This window comes from Chiloscyllium plagiosum, unplaced genomic scaffold (genome assembly GCF_037043375.1).
Source record: "Chiloscyllium plagiosum isolate Xiang-an unplaced genomic scaffold, Cpla_swu_hap1 HiC_scaffold_19, whole genome shotgun sequence".
NCBI classification, from domain to species: domain Eukaryota; kingdom Metazoa; phylum Chordata; class Chondrichthyes; order Orectolobiformes; family Hemiscylliidae; genus Chiloscyllium; species Chiloscyllium plagiosum.
In genome coordinates, this window is record NW_028270157.1 from 46,122,429 (window position 1) to 46,142,620 (window position 20,192).

At 40.1% G+C, this 20,192-nt stretch overlaps 1 protein-coding gene across 1 annotated transcript in view; it reads right to left on the reverse strand.

The window, feature by feature from the left end:
- Positions 1–419: 419 nt before the first annotated feature.
- Positions 420–20,192, reverse strand: part of LOC122559599 (uncharacterized) — a 121,184-nt gene continuing 101,411 nt past the window's right edge. Inside the window, exon 19 of the mRNA XM_043709359.2 lies at positions 420–1,488. Within this exon, the coding sequence (XP_043565294.2) occupies positions 1,269–1,488 (220 nt within the window). The 3' untranslated portion in view covers positions 420–1,268. The remainder of the gene's footprint in view (positions 1,489–20,192) is intronic.

Genomic DNA, 20,192 nt, shown 5'->3' on the forward strand with positions numbered 1-20,192 from the left:
TAGGATTAAAACAGGGCAAGTGCAGTACCACCCAGCTTGATGAGAGTGGAGTGGAGCTAGAGAAGAATTTTGTGATCAACTGTGCTAAAGCTATAAACTCTGTGACCCTGCATTGACAGGCTAAGTGAGTGTGACATTTTGTTGCTCAGGATGAACTCATGACTTGAGTTAAAGTCAGTGGTTCAGCAGAGTTTCAGAGTCACAAGGGATTGTAATTGGTTGAGCATGTGATATAGAAATGTTTCATTTATATCTAAAATATGGAAGTAATAACAATATTATTGATTCACTAAATTTTAAGGAAGGCAAAGATTTTGCTTTTTTTTAAAAGAACATATTAAGATTGTATACATTTAGGTGTTGGAGTCTGGATGGACTTTGATAGTTTCCATCAGTCAAAAATGGACAGGGTCAAATAATGGGATCTCTGAAGTGACAAAGTCGAACACTGTAATTACAATCAAAATGTACAAATGAAACCCACTCAATACAGAATCAACACGATGCTACAGAATATGACATTCCATGAAAACGATGCTATCCAATGTACAGCAATGTCAAAGAAGTACTGAATTATTGGGTTATTTGCCAGGTCTTATAAATAATATTATTTACTATATCTCACTGGTGGGCTATAACCTTTTCCATCTGTTAATCATAGTAATGCTCTTCCTTAATCACTAAACAAATTCAAGTGAGATCAGGTAAAGCAGTTACACTGTGTCCTGAAATACATTTGTGTTCATTCACGTTATGGGTTTCAATATTGGGAAAGGGTACTCTTCCAGACATTGCTCTTTGTGTCAGCACTGAGTTTGTCCACCTGAGTTATGACGTGGGATTGGTGTAAGATGACAACTCCAATTTGATTTTCAATCTATTAATTTAAAGAGGACAAAAATCAAATACATTTTTAAATTAGACAAATAATTGCTCCATACTGCCGAGCTTGAACATAACTCCCAAAGTACTTTGGCCTCAATTACTGAGAGCAGTAGAACAGGGCTCCCTCCTGGACACTCCTCCACTCCTGATGTTAACATAGGTAGTAATTCATGCTCAATTACTGTTAAATTCTAGACAGTTTAATAGTGTATTTAGAATAATAATTTAGTGGAGGATCCTTTGAACTAACTTTGCAAAACTTTGATCCTAATTTCTGTTCAATTGTCAACCGTTTCCTCAATATTACATAATTTTTCTGAACAAATTTAATATCCTGCTATTTTTAATCAATCCCAAAAGAATCAGGTCAAGTATCTGCGAAGTTATTGTTCGCTGTTGATGGATGCTTTGTTCTCGTAATGGTATGTTGGTTGCTGCCATACTCTGTCAATGACCTGCTGTGGGTTCACACTATCTGTGCTGATTTGTATGGAGATGGCTTCTTGTGACTTGAGTGAGTAGCTGGCAGCCAGTAAGCCCATCCGGATGCAAGTGTGAGTCTCCTGTTGTGTCAGAATGCCTGCTATAATTCCAGCAGCAAGGCTGTAAAGAGAAAAAAAATGATGTGATTCATAATAAATTTCCAGAATATTCCCAACAACCTTTTGAAACAATCTGAGCAGCTTGGTTGTAGGTTTGCCAATGGGCTGTGACATTGTACTTTGTGGGTTATTGGCAGATGGAACACTTTACTTACCTGGTAAATGATCATCATCACTATTTTTTCCTGGGAATGGCACTTGGCAGGATAGGTCCAGAATCTGGTGACAGGGGTGCCAAAGAGGCAGGGCAGATCATTAATGATGAGAGTTTGGTAAGGTACAGTGAGAAATGTCTTTAGGCATTGTAGTGATAAACCCTCCAAAAATAACCTGATGAGACTGACACTTAGCTGAAACAAATCAGAAGATTCAGCCCAATGTTTCAAGACTACCATAAATCCTGAAGAGTCATATTGTACTTGGAATCTTAACTCTTTTAATTTTCTCTCCACAGATGCTGCCAGACCTGCTGAGTTTCTGCAGCACTTTGTTTTGATATTTGAAGATAGGCTGACCTAAAGGCAGCAGTGAAAAACTACAACATTACCATCACTAAATTCCCCAACACTCTTGGGGTAACCATTAACCAGAAACTTAACTGAACCAGCTACATGACCCATCTTCTGACTTCCTGAAGTTTGATCACCATTTACTGGGTATAGATTGGGATTGTGATAAAATATTTTCCATTTGCCTGCATCTCAACAATCAAAAATCTCAATGACATCCAGGATAAAGCAGTCTGCTTGATCAGCCCCCATCATCATGCATTGAAGTAGCAGTGTGTATCATATACAAGATGCACTGTCATAACTCACTATGGTTTCTCCAACAGCTCTATCTAAACCTGCAATCCAATCCAGCAGTCAATGCACAAGAACAGCACCACCTGTAAGTTCCTCTCAAAATTGCACAACATCCTTACTTGGAATATAGAGGTAATCCTTCATCATAGCAAAGTTCAAATCTCAAACTTTCCTGTCTAATAGCACTGCGGCTTCGCTACACAGTCTCTAAATGGGAGACAAATTGTTTTTTTTTCAGGGTGCAGTCAAGGGCAAGAGTGGGCTTGAGAGTGAAATTGGAAAGAGAAAATTCAAAAAAATAACATCGTGGCATTGGCACAATTTGTTTATTGGAAATTCATATCCACTGAGAACTAATAGGTGCCTTAATTTCCAAATAAGAGAAAGATGTATCAACATATCTAAATACACAACTTCTATCACAACTAGATTTGATGCATAATCTAATAGGGTGGAGACACAAATGATTGTTGATACTGGTTCCAGTTTTCAGTTAAATGTGATTTCTATTAAATCTGTGACTCATTTTCTCTTTGATATCAAACTAAAAGGACAAGTACTTTGTTCTTAAAATGGCTACGACAATGGAAAATCCTAGCTGCGGGGCATTTCACAGTAATAGGAACAATTTCAGCTGGTGCCATTGGATTAATATCACATGGTGGAAATATGTACTTTTGAAGATAAAGTACCTTCTGTTTATTCCCCACTGTATTTCTTTCCTTATCCCTTTGGGCCATGCAACAGTGGAGAGTATTAGTCTTTCTATCATTTTTCTCCCCGATACTCCATTTTTTTAACCCCCAACAGTAATTATGGTAATCCATACTTTCCATTTTGAACCAGTCAGATAAAAATGATAAATCAAACACCATTTGGTATTGTTATTAATGTTGGAGCATGTGTTGTGGTTGCACATGAGAATCTTTGGTCAATCTTGGATGGCCATTTCCCAGGACCCAAGAAGCTGCTGATAGGTGGTGGGAGGACCTTGAACCTATGACCACAGAATAACTACAAGCATTTAAGTAGCTCGTTTACACCACCGTAAGACAATTTTACAGCTAATTAAGTACATTTGAGATGTAGTCACTGTTATAATGTGGAAAATACAGTAGCCAAAATACTTGGCAAGTTCCTATAAGCAGCAATGTATTAATGAATAGATAATAAGCAGTTAATGTGGGATAAAATATTAACCAGGACACTGGGCAGAATTCCCCTGTTCCTCTTTCAAGTAAACGTTTACATCCACTTGAACAGGCAGATGGATTCTCCGTTTGAATTCAGATCTGAAAGGCTGGACTTTGAGTGTCATTCTTGATTTTTCTGCTGAGGACTTAAAGTGTGATTTGAACCAGGAGTCCTGTGATTCAGGAGGCAGCAGTGTGATAGACCCAGACACAAAAAGGGCAGTCAGAGCATTGTGCTATTGGGCTAAGCTGAAACCTGAGGCCAGAAAGTAAGCTTATCTAAATGTAATTGCCTAAGTCACGCCAAGTCAAGTCACAATTTCTAAACTCTGTGCATTTAAGACTCAAATAGATTGTGACCTACTTGCTTAATTCCAGGGGAGAATGAAAACATTGAATGGAGCCATGTTTTTCTGATGTAAATCATTCCCACTTTCATTAGCTCAGTTATAAAACTGACTGACATTCAGAGATAGCCCAGATGCTGACTCTTGGTTTAGCCTGCAGTCCATTTTAGAGTTCTCTGCTCAAATTTAACCTTTCTTTTTGTTTACTGCTAAGTGAACTTAACAAAGACTGCAGCTGCTGTGAATTCTAGAAATTCTACTCCTAACTCTAGGAAAACGGGGAAACCACATTGAAAAAATTGGCAGAAGTGAAAATGCTGATCGGATGATATTTATTTATCCTGGGGCAACGTGCACAGATGCCTCACAGGAACATAAACAGGTAAAAACTGACATCAAATCAAAGAAGGGGGTATTAAGACAGGTGACCAAATGCTGGATGAAAGAAGTCATTTTTACACAGTGTCTTAAAAAAAGCAAAATAATGTAGTGAGGGAGAGGTTTGGGATGAAATGCCAGAGCTTGCAGCTCAGTCAGCTGTCGGCACAGTCCACTGATACAGACTTGTGGATCACTGGATCGAAGCAACAGGTGGAGCTGACTAGTTCCATCACATAATTTTCATGCAGCTACCAAAGGGACACAAAGAATGTGATATAGTTTTCTAACTTGGTTGGCCTGAAGGCAATAGTAGTCATTCCAAGCTGCAGAAGAGGAAACCTGGTGGGGGGGTTAGTACCTCAACAAACTCTCACCCTGATTCCAAAAACTGAGTCAAATCATACATCTTGTTTGTTAGACAGAACATTGTTTCACCTAAGATTTAGACAAGATGTCCATGTACAGAACTATGGTGATTCACATAGATGTCCAAGAGTCCAGAAAAGTATGAGAAGAATTTAATCAAAACATTTTGGCCTATACTGTATCAATTATGAACTGGAGAAATCCAGTTATTTTCACAAATTCACCTTGACTTAACTGCACACATCCAAATTGACAGGTGATTATCAAAGTATATACACTTTGTGACACTTTTGAAGAACTGGATAGTACTGTAATTGCGTCAGGGTTTTAAAGCATCAATAGGGTATCTTGGATATTTAAAGTGCAAACATTTGTAAGGATCATTGATAATGGCACAGGAGTGAAACAAACTGATAATGTTTTCAAAGAACCAGCAAAGGTGAGACAACTTCACAGAGGGCAATATCCTGTCACCAAATCACTTTATTTATACTACTTATAATACTGCATATTACTTGATACTGATCTGGCTTCCCCTGAGGAGGCTCTGAGTGAACAGAACGTCTGACACTCCTGTTTATATCTCTCAGCCAGGGCTCCCTGATCAGACCAGGTTAACAGCCCCAGTCAGGGAACTCTTTTATTTTAATTCGTTCATGGGATGAGGGCATCACTGGCTAGGCAGCATTTATTGCCCATTCCTAATTGCCCAGAGGGCAGTTAAGAGTCAACCACATTGTTGTGGGTCTGGAGTCACATGTAGGCCAGGTAAGGATGGCAGTTTCCTTCCCTAAAGGGACCTTAGTGAACCAGATGGGCTTTTTAGATTAGATTACTTACAGTGTGGAAACAGGCCCTTCGGCCCAACAAGTCCACACTGACCCGCCGAAGCGCAACCCACCAATACCCCTACATTTACCCCTTACCGAACACTACGGACAATTTAGCATGGCCAATTCACCTGACCTGCACATCTTTGGACTGTGGGAGGAAACCGGAGCCCCCAGAGGAAACCCACGCAGACACGGGGAGAACGTGCAAACTCCACACAGTCAGTCGCCTGAGGCGGGAATTGAACCCGGGTCTCTGGCGCTGTGAGGCAACAGTGCTAACCACTGTGCCGCCCAAAATTGACAATTGACAATGGGTTCACAGTTATGATTAGATTCTTACTTCCAGATTTTACTGAGTTCAAATTACACCATCTGCTGTGGCAGGAATCCGAACTTGGGTCCCCAGAATATTACCTAGGTCTCTGGATTAACAACCGAGCGATAATATCACTAGGCCATTGCTCCCCTCTGCGAGGTTCACCTGACTGACCTCATTGCTATCACTACATTCCACACACCCCCAACAATTCTTTTTCTTGTAGCCATTTTTATTAGACTTATTAGATTCCCTACAGTGTGGAAACAGGCCCTTTGGCCCAACAAGTCCACACCGACCCTCTGAAGAGTAATCCACCCAGACCCATTTCCCTCTGACTAATGCACCCAACACTATGGGCAATTTAGCGTAGCCAATTCACCTGACCTGCACATCTTTGGATTGTGGGAGGAAACCAGAGCACCCGGAGGAAACCCACGCAGACATGGGGAGAATGTGCAAACTCCACACAGACAGTCACCCAAGGCTGCAATCGAACCTGGGTCCCTGGCGTTGTGAAGCAGCAGTGCTAACCACTGAGCCACCGTGCCACCCCATTCCTGGTCCAGTTCCTCTGACTCAGTCTCGGATATGGGCAGTGTACCTGACCATAGACCACCTCCTGTGCCCAGAGCATCTCGGAAGAAGTTCATCCTCTTTTTCGGGAGGTAAATCTGTTGAAGCTGTAACAATTGTTATGTCCATCTCAGACTTCGAGGTCTCTTTGACGTTAGATGGAGAGGGAGAAGCCAGGGGTTCAGATGCCTTTCCGACTGTTCTGAGGGGCCAGGTATGTTTTGCTCCTGTCCTTTTTATGAGTTTGCAGCTTTCATGTGGTCCACATATTTGTTCAGGACCACCTCACCTACCCAAACGTTGTCAACCACGTGTCTGACCCATGCAGGGCCATCTCTGTGGTTTCAGCACCAACCTTCATCCCCTGAAGAAATCTGTCTCTGTCCCTTACAGGAGTCTTGTGTCTGACACTGGCATTCTTGATGCCATTTCACCCACCCTCCCTGGTCCAAGAAGGTCAGATTTAACCTGGTCCGGAGTCTCCTCCCCATTAGCAACTCTTCTGGAGCAATCCCTGCAATTGCATGAGGGATAGTCCGATAATCAAACAGGAACCGGGACAGGTTGGAATCTAGTGAAGCTGTAGGCTGTTTCTTTCAGCTTGCCTTTGAAGTTGGGACTGCTCTTTCTGCCAGACCATGGGACGATGAATGGTATGGAGCTGTCCTTATATGCCAAAAGCCACTCAACTTTATGAAACACTCAAATTCCCTGCTAGTAAATGATAGCCCGTTGTCTGTGACCAACACTACTGATTGCCCATGTATTGCAAAAGATGCTCAAAGCTTTTTTATCACCATCCGTGTTTGATGAGTGAACTCTGTGCACATTTAACCACATTGAGTGGGCATCCAAAATGACTAATAACGTTGAGCCCATGAAAGGGTCGAATATCCATGTGTAACCAAATCCAGGATTTAACTAGCCATTCCCACGATTGTGGGGGAGCTGCCGGCATTAATTTTTGTCCTTGTTGGCACAGCAGGCACTGCCCCACCAACAGGCTATGTCTGCATCCAATCCTGGCCACCAGGTATAACTTCTCGCCAATATCTTTATTTTGGAAACTCCTGAATGACACTGGTAGTTTTTAGCCAGTATCTGGCGGCAACCTTTACTCTGGACAATCACGCTTGCTCCCCATAATAACATGAGATCCTGTATGGTGATCTGGTCTCAACAGGTCCAGCAAGATTTCAATCCTGATAGTGCTGGCCCTTTTGTTTCCCCATCACCAGCAGCTGTTTTAGTTTTATCAGGACCGGACTTTTTTGTGTCCACGGTCTGATATTGTCAGATGCGGCTGGAAGGGTGGGCAGAAAGTTCAAAACCAAATGGATTCTTCAAGTGGCAGCACCATCGGTGGGATATCTACTGGTGGGAGGTGGGTCAAGGCATCCAAATTTGCTACTTGTTTTCTGGACAGTGTTCCAACTGGTAATTGTACGCACCAGAATGATAGCCCATTGCTGAATGCCATCTGAAGCTGTGGGTGGCATGGCCTTTTGAGTAGCCCTTGCAGGGTGTTGTGGTCTTTATTATTACAAGTTTATGTCTGTAAAGGTATTGATGAACATTCGCACACCAAAGATGGCCGCCAAACTTCCTTCTCTCCCTGGGCATTATGCTCTGCATCAGCCAATGTCCGGGAAGTATACCATATTGGGCATCCCTCTCCATGGGGCAGTCCGTGAGTCAACACTACCCCAATACCATATGGGGCGGCATCGCATGTCAGCATGGGATCTTGCTTGGGATCATAGTGTTTTGCCAGGATGGTTTCCAATACCTTAGATGATGATAGCTGCTTCTTCACTTTCCTAAAGGCTATGGCTTGGCTACAATACTATTTCCAAGGCAGACCCTTTTTCTATAGGCGAGATAAGGGTGCCAGGTCCATAATAATTCACCAATCCAAGGAATACCTGGAAGAGGTATTTCTCCCTTCAAAGGTGCATGCCCCCACCCCACTCACCCTCCCAGGGGAAAGGTCTGAGGACTATATCCAAGTTCTCTAAGTGCTTCTTACTGGTTTTCCTTGTTATTACTATGTCACCTAGGTAACTGGTGATCTGAGGTAGACCTTATAAAATGTTCTGCATCGTCCGCTGAAAAATGGCACAGACTGATGATACTCCAAATGGCAGTCTCATATATTGGTACAAAGCCTTATGGGTATTAATTGTAGCATACGTCTGGGAATCCTCATCTAACCACAAATGCAAATACACATGGCTCATGTCCGTCTTCGTGATAGACTGTCCCTCCTGCCAGTTATGTGTACAAGTTCTCTAAGTGAAGGATTGGATATTTATTCAGCTGCAAGGAATGGTTTACTGTTTATTTAAAATCCACACAAACGTGAACCAACCCATCGAGTTTCAAATTGGTATGACGGGTGCTGCCCATTCCACAAACTAGACCGGTTTGATGATTCCTTTGCTTTCAAGCCTTTGGACTTCTGCCCATCAGGCAAATGGCACCGGGCGGGCCTTGCAGAATCGTGGGATTGCTTCCTGGTCAACATGCAAGGTGGCCTTTGATAGTCCCTTGATCTTGCTGAAAAATGCCCTGTATTTAATTATGATTCCCCTCAGGCAGTCAATTTCTAATCAAAAATATTGAGCCAGTCAAGGTGAATCTTTCTGAACCAATTTCACACCATCAGGCTTGGGCCCAAATGTTTCACTACAATTGGCAAGTGAACCAGCTGTTTCTCATAAGAGACTAGAACCAAAGTTGTCCCCTTAATCTGTAAAGGTTGCCTGGCATAAGACCTAGGCTAGACTGAGAACCTATGAAAATTTAAGGTCGGAGTCCAGACTGGTTATGAAATCACCGATACAGCTGTGCCAGTATCACCATTCATTAGAATCAAGTGGCCATTTAACCAGATTATTTTGATTGGTTCTGATTTGGATGTTGGTAAGCAATTTAACTGTTCCAAGCCAGATGTAGGCGCACCCTCTTGGATACCAGCGTACTGCTCAATTCAGGCCTTTTGCTGTCTCGAGTTTGTATACCAGCAGCAACTTTAATTGTTTGCTGGCCGAGTTCCTGAAGAAAATATTAACATGTTTGGCTGAGGTTTTGGCTTTGTTTTGGTGTTTTGCTGTGGCCTGACCTAGAGTCCCTAGGTCCTGAGTGAGGCTATACAATTGCCTTCACTCAAATGGTGTCCTCCAAGTTCAGTCAGCCTTGCGAGGGTGTTCACTTCCAACAGTATATCCTGAAATTCATATGCTGCACTTGCTGCATTTTCCAATGACAAAGCCAGTTGCAGTGCCTGCTTGAAGTTCAGTTGGGCTTTGGCTAGTAGGCACTTTTGCATGGTTACATCATTAATCCCAAATACCAATTGGTTTCTCAGCATCTCATTAAGGGTTAAACTAAAAACGCATGCCTCTGGCAGCTATCTTAACCTTGTCAAAAATCCTGATACAGATTATCCAGGGTTTTGAACTGCCGAGTAAAACCAATAGCATCTCAGAATTAGAGGAAGCTTGGGGTTGTATCTTCCTTAACTAAATCCGTCAACTCTTGAAATGTTTTACTATCTGGTGCCTCAGGAAATGTTAGGCTCCTAATAATCAAAAAAGTTGCGGGTCTACAAGCTGTCAGGAGACTTACTCGTTGCTTTTCTTCTGCCCCATTCATTGCCTGGAAAAAGTAACGCATTCTTTCTACATACTGGGCCCAGTCTTTGACAGCAGGATTGAATAAGTCAAGCTTAACAAATAATAGCATGATGCCAGAACTGCTTATCCCAACTGAAAGGCAACTGTTGGGAGTGAATTTCTTCAGGAGCATTTTTTTTTGCTCATGGCTACTTAAATAACTCCACAGAGGCCGGCATCCTGTCATCAAGTCACCTTTTATTTACACATGCATAGTACTTGACATTGTTCTGGCTTCCTCAGAGCCAGCTCTCCGAGTAAACAGAACCTCTGACAGTCCTGTTTATGTCTTTCAGTCAGGACTCCCTGACTGGACCAGATTAACAGCCCCATTCTGTGAACTCCACCTGCTGACCTCATTGCAATCACTACACGGTACAATGGGCTGAATGGTCTCTTTCTGTGTTGCATCATTTTATGATTCAAGAATGTGTAAGCCTCCTTCTCCCACAAAAATAGTTGCTACTGAAAGGTGTATCTACAAATTGTAGATAATTGGCTATTTGAAATGTTCAAACTTCATTTTCTTTTAGTTTGTTATCCAGCTGATTTCTTGCAAACCCTGTGCAGGTTTTGAGACTGAAAACTATCAGTAACACCTATTGCCTTTCACAGTTATTGCAGTAAGATCCAATCCATCTCAAAGCCTTATCTGTAGATAAAATGTATGTATTTGCCACTTTAAGTGTTAACACTCCAATACAGTTTTTTTAAAATGGTAAAAATTTCACAAAAGGTCTTTGTTTATCTTTAGTAATTTTTCTGATCTTTGCATCACTTAAAGAAATTAGGATTTGTGTATTCATTCATTCATTCAACCAAATAGAAAGGCACAACAAACATACGTTCTAAACCAGAGAGTAAGAAGGGATTATGGATATCTGATGGTCTGACATGTTATAATATCAATGGGGTAGTACAGCAAGCTTTAATCACCCTTTGACCAAACTTTGAACATCTGGCCTAATGTGCTTCAGTGCAGATTATGGATGATAATACTTATAAAGTGCTCTTGGACATTCTTTATGCTGAAGCTTCTATAGAAGTCACTTTACCTGGGTGGGTCGAGTGATCATAGCAAAGCCCTGTGAGATCATATTGAATATGAACATAATGCATTGTGCAGCCCTGGAAAATATGGTATCTGACTTTCAAACTGCAGTGCTGTGCAGATGTTTTGAAGATGCCAACAGCTGATCCTTGGAAGGTTACAGCAGCAAAGTTCAGGGCCACAGTGACTTTGATGGATATTCACAGAGCATGATGAGCAGGGCTGCAAAGTGTGAGACCTGTGGCAATGAAGGCACAAATAGCAGCAACAATTTACCTGGAGAGCTGTAGTCTCCTGCAGTATTGGTTCTCAGCCATCGCCAAATGGCTTCATCACCTGTGGCAGATTCTATGTCGGGACATGGCCTCAGCACCCTTTCTGCCTGTCAATCCTCATCACTGGAACCAAAATTGCCGGCCACTACCTTACATTGCCAAGGACAGTTGAGAGGCCATCTGACCAATCTTGTTCCTAGTCTTACACCCTCCCATACAAGGAGGGTGCCAACCATCTGCACTTGCCAGTGTGGTTACTGCTCACTCCCTTTGTCAGATATACTCGGCCAAAGGTACTTGACTATCAGTGGAGGCAGCCACCTCTGCCTTTGACTTTTATGGGGTACAGCTAAATCCTGGGGTGCCTGGTACCAGCACCCACCCGGACACCCATCTCTCCAACTGGTCTGTTCCAGTATGTGCATCCTCTGCTCTCCTGTGCAAATCCTGACATTCTCACATCAGCATGTTCTTAATGAGCACTTTAATTAGTGTTAATTAGGGACTGGGCAGGATCACAGGACTGCCCTCTACCCACCCTCATGAACATGGTCAGCACTGGATAATGCATCAAAAAACTATCATATTGAAAATACGATCGCCAATCTCCAGCCACAAATATCCTGGCCAAAGCCAAACATTCATCTCAATATTTTTGATTTAACTATTCCCAAAGAAGCCGCTTAGGAAATCTGCTTCTTATCCTCTCCTCTCAATGAGGAATTGTAGCTTATTTCTATTTCACTACCTGCTCCTGTTGTTGAAACTAATACTGAGAAGCCCAAGTGGTTACTTTGTGAATGTAACCTATATGCGATTTATGAGAGATAAAGAACACTAATCCTTGCATTCTGTGGCTGAGTATGGTACAGAGTTGACAGCTTTTGAATTTTGATTCCACTTTCACACAACCGCATGAACAGGACTTTCTCCTTGGTGTCAGAGTTAGCAATAATTCTTCAGCAACTTCAGAGATTTCTTGAGCACCTTCCATGCTCCATTGTTGGAAACAGAATAGTGTTACCCTTATAAACAAAAGCTTGGTAATAATTGACTAAATCATTGTGATTATTATCTCTGGCTTTCAGAGTTCTCCGAAATGCTGACATAGTTTTTTCAAAGTTAAAAATCACACAACACCAGGTTATAGTCCAACAGGTTTAATTGGAAGCACACTAACTTTCGGAGCGACGCTCCTTCATCAGGTGATAGGAGCGTCACTCCGAAAGCTAGTGTGCTTCCAATTAAACCTGTTGGACTATAACCTGGTGTTGTGTGATTTTTAACTTTGTACACCCCAGTCCAACACCAGCATCTCCAAATCATAGTTTTTTTCAACTTCTAGATAACGCATATGCTATACAATTTTTAACTTTGATTTGAACAAGTGTTTAAATTATTTAAGACTGCATCCTTCTGTATTACTTAATCGTAAAAACACCCTTATTTCAAACAAAACAAAACATGCCTGAGAGTATAACTGAAGCAGTTATATCTATGTTGTTTTAAAATTATAACATGGAAATTGAAAAATGAAAGCCAAGAAATCTATTTCTCCCCAGAAGTTTGTAATTTCTTGCTCTAATATTTGGGGGTACTGTGATCTTTGCAAGACTGAACACGGAGCACTAATCAAGCAGAAATTGTAGGAAAATATGACATCAGTGTTTGTACAATGATTATTTCAGCTATTACACTGGTAGTTAAGGACATTGTGATGGGGTTTTTCATTTACTATTCTGTATCTAGGCGCTTACCAATACATAAAAGGATCCAATAATCACCAGTGAATGAATGCAGTCTGTTTCCTGAGGCCAGGCAGCATTCGCATCCACTTTGTTAACTTGTCTCCGACACAAAGCAACATCTTTATAGCAGTTAACATTAAAAAAAAATTCATTTCCTCAGTGAACAGTATCAAAAGTGTATCCAATCCTATCAATATTTGTTACTCCAATCTCCTGTCATTGACATAGTCCTTGGACATATGATCCACAAGGCTCCTGGCAAGCATTCAATATCTTGCTGAAGTAGCTAATCTTCATGAATCAGGTTAGACAGCAGGAATTTACCGTCTATTTGGCCAGAAAGACAGGACAGGATGTGACAACAACACCTTGCATTTATATTGCACCTTTACAATAACAAAATATCACAACGCACTTCACAGGAATGTTATAAAGCAAAATTTGATGCCAAGCCACACATATTAGGGAAGGTAGCCAAAGCTTAGATCAAAGAGGCAGGTTGCAAGGAGCATCTAAAAGAAGGAAAGAGAAAAGAGGAGGCTTAATGAGGGGATTCCAGAACTTAGGCTCCTGGCAGCTTAAGGCATGGTCATGAATGCAAAGGGATACAAATTGAGGGTGACCAAAAGGTCAGAATCAAAAGTACAACAGTTGAAGATGATTGTACCTAGAATGCTATCTTGAGGAACTCCTGCAGAGAGGTGTCCTGGAGCTGAACGACTTACTTCTAACAAGCACAAGCATTTTCCTTTGTGCCAGGTATGACTCCAACGCAGGCTCCTTTAACAGCACTTTCCAAACCCAAGGCCACAACTATCTGAAAGGGCAGAAGATACGTGGGAACACCACCATCTGCAAGTTTCCATCCAAGTCAACATGATGACTTGGAAATATATCGCTGTTCCTTCTTCGTTGCAGGATTAAAATCCTGCAGTTCCTCTGCCAACAGCATTCTGAGTTAATCTGCAGCACCAGGTCTGCAGCATTTCAAGGAAGCAGCTCATCACCACTTTCTCAAGGGCAATTAGGGACGGGCAATAAATGCTGACCAGTGAAGCCCATGTACCATCACTTAATTTTTCAAAAATCTGAGGACTTTCAGAATAGAGGAGATTACAGAGACAGGAAGTGATAAAGCCAAGTAGAGATTTGAAAAGGAGGCTAAGAGTTTTAAAATCAAGATGTTGCTTGATGGGCGAAGTAGACTTGGTGTAATTAAAGGCACAGTTTTTGATGGTCTCATGGTTCTAGATAGTAGATTGTGGGAATGTGGCTGGGGTGCATTTAGTCAAGTCTATGGGGGAAGACCATAGAGATTCCATTTCAGCAAGGAATATTAGATAGCAATAACAATGGGTCATTGACCTCGGCATGCTGAAATCAATCTAACATTCCCTCTGGTAGTTCTAATCAGCTACCACTCACACATATTCCTCTATTAGTAAATAGATATGTTTGGAATCTTATTCAAAGGCAGACAGAGTAAATCCATGGATGAGATAATAGGTGTAATCAAATATTAAAAGACATTTAAATAAGTACATGAATAAGAAATGTTTGGAGGGATATGGGCCAAGTGCAGGCAGGTGGAACTAGTTTAGTGTCAGCAGAGACTTATTGAACCGAAGGGTCTGTTTCCATGCTGTATGACTAAATTTATGATAGATCTTTTAGCTTTCTTAAATAGTTCTATGAACAGGTAAAACAATGTGACCCCCTTTCAAAAAAAGGACTAAACTAATGGTTTAAAGGTTTAGTGTGTTCTCAGTTTTAATCATTTAGCCATTGTGATGAAACTTTGAGATTTAGGTCTATGCATTTAACACCATTTACTGCAAATTTGGATTTGAAATTCTAAGTTAAACATACAGAGTTGTTTTCACCTTGTTTATCTTCATTTCTGTTTTTAATAAACTCTTGTTTTATTATTATAAAACAAAGACTGCAGAAATCCATGTCTAATCTTTGGTAAGAGATCACTTCAGTAAAAAAAACAAAAAATATCTACTTAGCCAGTTTCCTGTCATGGATCGGAATGATACAGTAGTAATATCAATTCAGCCCATAAAAACTGGGACTGCTAAATCATAAGATTATCCTACTGACTGCTTTCCCTGAATAAATATTGTGGTTACAGTTCTCTGATTCATAATTGTTGCCATTTATTTCAGGTATTTCTTTGAAGAATTCTGGCAAAATAGAACTTTCTCCGATCAAAAGTGGATAGATGGTACAAAAACCATTGGAAACACAAGATTTGATGTGGAGAGAGTTTAAAATATCACATAAAAGAATCAGGTTGAAAATCAGAAACCACTTGATTTCTACAGAACAGAGAAAAATGGGACATGGGAGGAGGGTAAATGAAATTTATGAAGAAAGAAAAAGAAGTGAGAGGTTTAGAGAAATGCTGAACTTTTGGTGGCTGCTCAGTGGATGGAAGGTATGCCTGGGTTTTCTTCATTAGTGCTGTGAGCAGTGTTACAGGATAAACTAGCTTAACTCCTTTACTCAAGTGACATTTACAATAGTCAATTCCATAAGTGCTATATCACTCTGAGCTAGAGAACAGAAACTAGAGGTAATAATCTACCTTTTTATGCCCTAATTTGAACCCAGTGAGAAGTATTGTATAAATCACTGTGGGCTTCTTCCTTTCTTCATAATCCAAAATGTGACACATGTTTTGTTGCCAAAGCAGCAAGTTGCTTAAATGCCTTTGGCCAAAGGTTCACAGGACTTGGATCATTTCTTGCTTCATAACCCATGCCTACCTGCATTCTCCCTTATATAATTAGCTACTCCCCTGATATGCATCATCGCTAGCTGCCTCATCTATACCTTATGGTAGTGAGCTTATATTCTAACCACTCTGAATAAATATGTTTCTCCTGAATTCCCTATTTGATTTATAATCTACTTTGTATTTATTGCACCAAGTTCTAGTCCCCTCTGTAAGTAAAAATATCTCTATCTCCAATCTATCAAACCATCACAGAATATTAAAACCTCTATATGGTCACTCTTCAGTCTTTCCTTTCTATAGAAAGGAGCCCTGGCCAGTTCAACATATTAGTTTTGCTACTATTCTAGTACCTATTCCAATGTCTCCATATTATTTTTTATAATATTCAGAACAGGATTTTGTTCACAATAGCACTTCAAGCATTTCTCAATGATTTAAAGAGGGAAAAATGTGGCCAATTCATAGTGCAAAAATAAGAGATCTTGCAAAGTGCATGCACTATTTAGCTTGAGAGCTTTTCTTGTAAATTAGATGAGATTTTTTGGTTTAAGTTTCATTATTTTGTTAATATAACTGTAGGATGAAAGAAAGTCTGTATTTTAAAAATATCCATTATTAAAGAGAGGAGGAGCAGCTGTTCACAACAAGATGTTGTGGTTCACCATGCAGGCATACAAATCAAAAATACCGAATTCAAAAAGGCTGCAAGATTCACAGAGGTTTCACTTGAGGAAGAATATCTGGGGGTGGATCCAGGGGCGCAGACTGGACACAGCCTTGCTGTGAAAGATATTTCAGAGGTTATAAATTCCCAGGCTGAGAAAGGAGAAGAACAGAAGCAAACCTGATGAAGCTAAAAATTACTTTGGACTAACTAACTGTGGGAGAACTGAATGTGTAGAGATTGTGTGAAGTACTTTTGAAGTTGTGCTTTAAAGTTTTTTGCCTCCAAAGAAAGTTTTTAGTCAATATTGCTTTTCGTTTTTTGTTACAGTAAAACGCTTTAAAATTTGTAATCTTGTTATGTGATCCGATTAGCTATGAATGGGAAGTTCAAATTTCTTTTTGTGATTCTCTACAAGAATTGTAACATAATTCATTTAGTGCTTCTCCTAAAATATCTGCCATACTGATCTATTTAAAGCAGTTTAAGTTCATATTTTAGGCAAGACTGTATATTCACCAAATTTTGCTTAATTATATTAATATCTTCAAATAACTTGTCAAAATGCTAATTTTCACTCCAGTATGTCTTTCCATCCAATTTTGCACCATGTAGCACATGGTTCAATTTACAGTGCCATGAAAACAGAAAACTGTGGAAACCCTAGCATTGCATTATATGAATATGAGACATTAAACAGCATTATGCAACCCTGCTTCATTGCCACACCACTTCAACATACTTAAATACATACTAGTTCTAACATTATCTGGATCATAAAATTTCATGCTACCCCCCACAGTTCAGTTAATTTAGTAACTATCTCCACCTGTTCATTTTATCAAAATGAGGTTTTCTTTGTTCAGTGAGTTTTTTCTTACAAATTTTTTATTTGCAGTTTTTATTAAATTTTTTCTTTCCCTTTCTTTCTCCTTTTCCAAAGTTTTTTTTAAACCATGAAAGCTCTGCTCTGCAACTGTGAACAATTTCCTGTTTGACCTCCCTGTTCAGATTTCATCAGCTTTTTCCCCAGAAGATTCAAATCAGAAACAGTTCTACTCTCATTCCACAATAGACAGGATCAGGAAACTCTTCCTTAATCAGGGCAAATTTCAAGTTCAAGCCGTGCCACAATATTGCTTCCTTTTGTATTCTTAACTTAGCTATGACTTTTGTCCAAACAGCTTGCAACCTATCCTGGGAATATAAGGAACAATGTGGCTCTCAAATATTGATATTCCACATAATGTTAGTCACTTTGATGCACACACTGAAATGGATTTGCAGTTATTTATGTTAAATGCCAGAATTCATCAAGAATGATAATTAAAAGGCTAGCTCATCCTACCAGGTATTTTAGAGATTTCTAGGATGTAAGGCTGACCAAGAATGAATTGGAATAGCAGTATTTGGAGGGTGCAATGCATGCTTGAGAGTGAGGGTAGCATAAAGACTGAGGTGAAAACAATGACAGTTAATCTTAAGATAAACGTGGACAGTCTTTGTGAGACTGAACTTGGAGAAGACATAGGAGGTGGGAGGGAAACCTGAGGGACAAGGGAATTGAGGGCTGTGACTAGAGGAAAACCAGCTGGATATTTGGTTAAATCTGCAAGGAGATGGGGGAAGCAGTAGAGAAACGTGAAAGTTGGTTTCAAAGAACAAAGAGGTCATGAGATCCTTGACTTGGAGGTGGTGAGGGTGGAACAGATAGGGTTTTATCGAAACAGCTGATTATACAGTTAACATTAACCCTCATTGGGCAGGAACATTAATTTATTTTTAAACAGGAAAAATGAGCTCTCAAGAACAGAAGCTTTCGTTTCTAATTCTTAAAAATAAATCAGATTTGATTCATCAAAGCAAAACACCACAACCTGTTTTCACTGTAATTTTGTGAGAATATCTTTAAGCTTTAAAATTATGGAAATTGCAGCTGAGCGTCAATGCAAAGATCTGTTAAAAATTACAACATACAATTGTAGAAGCTGATTTGAGATTGTTGCCTCAGGATTTAACAAATGTGTAAGTCACATTTTTGAACCTGCAAAGCTATTAACATTCAATGAGTGTGCTTAGGTGGATATGAGCATTTAACAAAATCTGCAGGCTTAAACACAGCATGATCCGTTGCTATTGCCACAATGACAAATAATAAAAAAAACATTGACTGGCGAGTAAGGAGGAATCAAAACTAGTATGAGAGAGAATTGAGGATGACAAATATGACTGAGGTACAGAACAGGAAAGGCACGACCATGAACAAAAGTTTTTACAGGAAATTACTAATATATTTAATAAGGAGAAACTGCAATTACTTTCAAATACTTGATTTCATTTAATTTGAATTAAAACACAAAACTTGTCACTTATCAAAAATTCAGTTATCAATTAAATAAATTACATGCACAATTTGTTTGCATTCCTCTGTTTAGAATGTGGGACAGCTCTTACAGGGTAATATGATTTTAATATGGCCGTAAGTTGATCAACTGTACATAACCAGGGGCTGTATATATGAAGAAATTTTACTGGGATGATTGATTAATTTTTGAGAATGCTTTATTTCGCACAATTATCTACAATTCAAACAACTGGGGTAGATCCTAATGATGCTGTTTTTGTGAGTTGGCTTAACTGTTCAGCTTCATTTAATCCAGAGTAAATTTGCTCTGAACTGCTGCCAAGTTTGAGCCTGTGGAGAAAACTTGCAGAGGATACAGGAATATCCCACTTTCTCAGTAGACAGCTGAACAACACCAACCCACCTGCCCATAAACAGAAACCATGGATTCGAAGCTCCCGGAGGTCTTGGCTTACACTGGACTAATCTAGAGGCAGGAGTTAGGATGTTACAATCAGTGATAGTCTATCAATAGCAATGTAAACTTCCTCCCTTGAGTTTGAATGCAATTATGATCTTTAAGGATTTAAGATGTTGATGGTTTTTTTTATATAGGGTAATGCTGGTAAAGCACAGCAGGTCAGGCAGCATCCGAGGAGCAGGATGAAGGGCTTTTGCCCGAAACGTCGATTTTCCTGCTCCTCGGATGCTGCCTGACCTGCTGTGCTTTTCCAGCAACACTCTAATCCTGACTCTAATATCCAGCATCTGCAGGCCTCAGTTGTGCCTTTTTTTATATATCCAACTGCACTATCAAATACTTCCAAGCCATTTAGAGTTTCAGTAGAGAATTAGTGAAGCTTCATTTACATTGCCCTGTTAGCCTCTCCCTGATTAAGTATCAGATGTCATAGTTATAGAATGATTTGCATTTCCCTGTTTGCACTTTAAAACAAGACCAAACTAATATCAGTTTAAATGCAAATTTACTGCATTTGTATGGTGCACTCTCTGACCTTGACTTAGAAGACCAGAGCTCATACTGGAAATGGGCAGGACCATGATCAATGTTAATCAGGATGTGATGAAGTTACAGCCTCCAACTCGCTCTATTTGCTGGATTATTATTTCCCATTGATGTCCCACTGAACATCTGCAGTCCGAAGCAGGGCAGAGCCATTTTGAACATATATTCAAGGGATGTTCAACACAAGTCAGGTAAAACTGGATGAAGGTGGAAATATAGTGCCTTTTTGAAAGCTACTGTGTTCAAAAGTGTATACATGTCTCCATTTAAGTGTCCCAGCTGTAACAGGTGCTACACACATTTTGCTGCTGCTCAAAACTGGGACTTCCTTTCTGAGTGTGTAGGCCAGCCAGAT